This window comes from Lithobates pipiens, unplaced genomic scaffold (genome assembly GCF_037356315.1).
Source record: "Lithobates pipiens isolate NorthernLeopardFrog02 unplaced genomic scaffold, aLitPip1_a1.2 Scaffold_8, whole genome shotgun sequence".
Classification (NCBI taxonomy): domain Eukaryota; kingdom Metazoa; phylum Chordata; class Amphibia; order Anura; family Ranidae; genus Lithobates; species Lithobates pipiens.
In genome coordinates, this window is record NW_027507903.1 from 250,596,915 (window position 1) to 250,601,914 (window position 5,000).

A 5,000-nucleotide genomic window follows, 5' to 3' on the forward strand; every position below is an offset into this window, starting at 1 on the left:
GATCCGGATGTGATTCGCACCGCACTGCAAATCACATCCGATCTCTGTAGCGATGCGAGTTCAGCAAACTCGCACGGGACCCTTTTTTTTGGTCCGCAGCAGAATCGGATCGCATGGGTGTTCACACCATGCGATCCGATTCCTGTGCGAGTGTGCAGATCGCACTGCGATATGCGGACGGATCAGGGGGTGTCATTGACACTCCCAGCCGTCCGCATAGGGCAGTGTGAACTGCCGGCGGGAGGTATGCGATGCGGAAAACGCCGCGGATTCGTGGCGTTCCCGCATCGCTATAGTGTGAACCTAGCCTTAGACGCTGCAGTTGATGGTTCTGACCACTGTACAATAAGGGATCAAATTGCTTGCTCCTATCTATTCAAAAGAAGCCTTGTGTTTTTTTGTTTTGTTTTTCTGTTTTGTAAGTGCAGGAGGGGGTGGGTAAATCATGGAATTTTACTCATGCATTCATAGAATGCCTTGTATTCCGTGAAAAAAACAAGACTTTTTAAGATTTGGACAAGAGGAGAACAGGAGTGGCTCGATTTTCATTTTACACTGCCCAAACTGTCAGTTTCAGTGCTTGAACAAGGCATTGACATAGTATTATATACATTTATTTTTTTCACGCATCCACAGCTGCCATCTGGTTGTAGTATAAACTGCATTCGAGTACTACTCTGGGCCAGCCAAGATTTTAAAAACCTTTTCTGTAATAAAAAAACATGGCATCATATCCATGACAAATGTTTATGCTGCATCCTTTAGGTGATTGGAACCCATCTGGGATATTTAGTCCTTCTCACTTAGGTTATTTTTATGCTTGCTATTACTTAGCTTGCATTTTCAGAATTGGCTCCTCTTTCTTTAACTACTTCCCACCTGGCGCACGCCGATGTACATAGGCAGAATGGCATGGGCAGGCATATTTGCGTACAGGTACGTCCAATTTTAAATGCCGCCCTAAGTTTGTAACTGCTACCTGGTCTTTAGTTCGTACGTAATGAAGTTTTACCAAGTGGATGAAAGAGCTGCTGTGGATACTGTCCTTGGTCAGTGTGTTTTGCATGCTAACCTGTTCTGGTTTAGTTGTTTGGGGCCAGTTGGATTATTGTGTTGCTCCTCCCCTCATATTCAGTGCTTTGGGACATCCCTATCATCGATTATATCGAGATGCTCTGGGTTCAATGATATGTGAAATAAGAATCCGATTTTTGGTTTATCTGTTCAATCCTTTATCGTGGTTCATGGCTTACTGCTAAAACTAAAGCATCCCCTAATAGAGAGGTGTTATGCCTAGGAGGGGGACTTTTTTTTATTTTTGCCAGCGTCCAATCATCTGAAAGTGGCCACAAAACCCTGTTATGGATATGGAGATGCTCTTTTTAAAGTTCCACTTTAAAGGAATCCTGTCATGAGAAAAACATGAAGGCTGACATTGTCATGCTGGTTGTCATGATTAATAACTTTGTACTTTGATTTTATGGCCTGGAATATTTGTAGTTTGTGTGATGGTTTTTTTTTTTTTCCCCCTCTATGCTTTTCATGACCTTAAGGGCACTTTCAAGCGGGGGGGGGGGGGGGGGTGCACGTCAGCAGTAAAGCGCCTCTAATTACGGTGCTTTACTGGTATAATAATGGCCGAATAAAGGATTCAAGGCGCTGCTGTCAAAGTGTTTTGCAGGCGCTTCCACGCCACTGCCCATTGAGTTCAATGGACAGGAGCGGTGTATACATCGCTCCTCTACCGCCGAAAAAGATGCTGCTTGTAGGACTTTCTAACATCCTGCAAGCACTTTGCTTTCACTCTGGGTTGCAGGGGAGGCATTTTTGAAAAACACCCCAGTGTGTAAGGGGTCTAATACTTGTTTTGGGCCTGTTCAACTACAGGTTCAGCATAACAGCCAGACAATTTCTAGCTGACTGGCTGTTGGGTTGACCTGCTGGCTTTAATATTCTTTGTATTACCAGCTTTTCTGGATGTACATTGGGATGTAAAGGAATGATTTGCATGGCTTACCCCACTGTTCTAAAATTACTACTTTTTATATATGTGATTGCATGAGATGTATGAATACTTCTATGTTTGTAGCATGCTGTGCTAGAGCTTTCTTAGAACAGAAGTTAAAATTATTTCTAGCTGTAGTGTTTACTTTTACTTTCCATTTATTTCTATAGGGACCAGAATGCATTCAGTATCTACAGCAAGAGTATCTACCGTCTTTACAGGTGGCACCAGAAATCATCCAGGTAAACCAGAAAATGTTGTAAAATGAGGAATATAGATAGAAATACAAAGGTTAAATTATGCCAATGGCTGCATTTATTGCTCATTAAAACACCCATTGTTGGCTCTACCATGTGCTCACAATTCTTTATTCTTGCAGCTTGCATTAATGTCAAATTATTACACCATTCCAATAAGCTGCAAAAAAGAGCTATAGCTTGGGGAGAATCGCACACAGGGCAATCGTCTGCTATGAAGTGATGACTAATGTTCATTTCACCCCTGTGCAGTGTGTTGTGCATTGCATTGAAGGGTAGCTTTACCTAAATTTTTTATTTTTTGAGGGAGGAAATCATAGCAAAAACAAAAATATAGTGTATAGCATTTGCTACACAAGACCAGTTGTTATGTTATGTTATTTTTTTTACCACTTCCCGACCGGTGCACGCCGATGTACATCGGCAGAATATCACAGACAGGCAAACGCCGTTCCATCACGTGCGCGTGCCAGTCAGGACCTCCGTGAGTCGGAATGTGGGTCCTGCGGACTCTGTTGCTGCGGGGATACCCACGATCGTCTCATGGGGAGGAAGAAGGGGGAGATGCTAATGTAAACAAGCATCTCCCCGTTCTACCTAGTGACAGTGTCGGTGATCTCTGCTCCCTGTCATTGGGAGCAGAGATCAGTGACGTGTTGCATACAGCCACACTCCCCACAGTTAGAAACACGCCCCAGGAAACACTTAAACCCTACACTGCCACCTAGTGGTTAACACCTTCACTGCCAGTGTCATTTACACAGGAATCGTGCATTTGTATAGCACTGATTGCTGTATAAATGACAATGGTCCCAAAAATGTGTTAAATGTCTGTGTCCGCCATAATATCGCAGTCACGATAAAAAGTGCTGATCGCCGACATTACTAGTAAAAAATGCCATAAAACTATGCCCTTTTTTGTAAACTGTATAACTTTTGTGCAAACCAATCAAACGCTTATTGCGATTCCCCCCCAAAAAAATGGTGGTTTTTTGGTTTATAGCACAAAAAAAAATTGCAGGGGAGATCAAATACCACCAAAAAACTCTATTTGTGGGGAAAAAAGAACGTCCATTTTGTTTGGGAACCATGTCGCTTGACCGCGCGATTGCCAGTTAAAGCGATGCAGTGCCGAATCGCAAAAAGTGCTCTGGTCTTTGGCCAGCAAAATGGCCAAAATGGTCTGGGGCTTAAGTTGTTAATGTACCTTTTCAGGTACCCTCTTCAAGCAGCAAGTTGCATTTTTTTAAACCACAACTCACTAACACATAGATGAAAGGTTTTGTATTCTGCTCAGTTTAATTTATTTCTCAAATGCAAGCAAACTATAAAAAAATATGTGCCCTTCTGTTCTGAATACCTGATTTCTATTACTTTTTTTTTTTGCTAAAATAGTCATAATATGATCTGATTTACAGGAGTTTTGTCAAGCTCTTCAGCAACCAGATGCAAAAGTATTTAAGAATTACTTAAAGGTGTGTAATGTGTGTTTCAGATCCTTTTAACAGTTTGATGCATTAGACAAATATACTAATTTTTCTTTTTTCGTTTTTCTCAGGTCTTCTTTCAAAGGGCCAAGCCCTGAGGAATATACTGGAATTTTCATGCACCTGATACTCAGGACCTCCAGTTATTAATTTATGTAGATTGCTAACTTTGTACATGCCTTTTAGACTGGCGTTCTATATGGATGTCACATATTGTCATTCATAACAAAATTCATCATCTTGTAATGAGCTGTAGACCAATCCTACTGGTAACGTGCTACTTGTGGACAATTTCCCCAGTGACAAGGCGTTGACTTGGTCATCTTAATTTTCTGCCATGTAACAAGCTTATGTGTTATGTGCACCAATTAAATTAATATATTCAATTGGATTTTTATTTTGGAATTTAAAAACAGAACTGTAAAAATCAATTGGCAGTCAGGAGGCTCTGTATATACTTTTTTTTTTTTTTTTTTTTTTTTATGAATTGTAGCTGTTAATATTATAACTTTGAATCTCCTGGTGCTTTGCAATATAAATAAAAGAAAGATACAGTGAATTTTGTAGATAGTCATGAAAATTTGTTAAAACTGTATCAAAGTCCCTTTCTTTAAAATGTCAACTTCTGCACGGACACAATCCAGAAATCACTTTTATAGCTACATGAACTGGCCTTGAAGCCCATTTAAAGCTGGAATTCTAGCATAAGCAGTATTTATCAGACACACGAGATGGAGAGGATAAAACACATTGCTGCTTGGGATGTCTGAATTTAAATATGAGAGCTCATTCTACAAAATTTTTATAAAAGAAAAACAATAAATTTTATGTAGTGAAAATGGAAAAGATTCTGCTGGTTTTGTCTTCATCATTTTATTTAGGGATGGCTGTTGTGATAAAGGTTCTGCTGTTTTCACAGCATTTTGTTATTTTATGTTAAGCATCTACATCCTTTTCTTTTCAGAAGTACTAAAGTACTTTCCCTTTTTACTGTATCTATTAGCGGTCCACTGAATGGAAATCGTGCTGAAACCAAAAATGCAGGATGCTTTCTTGTTTTAAAAAAAAAAAAACAGGATGCACTTGGCCAAAACCCAAAAATCTTTTATTTTTTTTATAAAATTGACTTTTAGATGAATATGAAATTATTGCCGGCTATTATTGGCGTCTTTTTAGTAAAAAAAAAAACTCAACAAAAATGCATCCCTTTAAATTCTATGTATGTCTTTACACTTTGAAATCTTGCATGCT

General features: G+C 39.6%; 1 protein-coding gene across 1 annotated transcript in view; it reads left to right on the top strand.

The window, feature by feature from the left end:
* XPOT (exportin for tRNA) overlaps window positions 1–4,595 on the top strand; it is a gene marked incomplete in the record, with an annotated part of 105,671 nt that extends 101,076 nt beyond the window's left edge. The window contains 3 exon segments of the mRNA XM_077470090.1: window positions 2,176–2,247; window positions 3,681–3,737; window positions 3,821–4,595. Of these exon segments, the coding sequence (XP_077326216.1) occupies window positions 2,176–2,247; window positions 3,681–3,737; window positions 3,821–3,847 (156 nt within the window).
* Window positions 4,596–5,000: the final 405 nt, after the last annotated feature.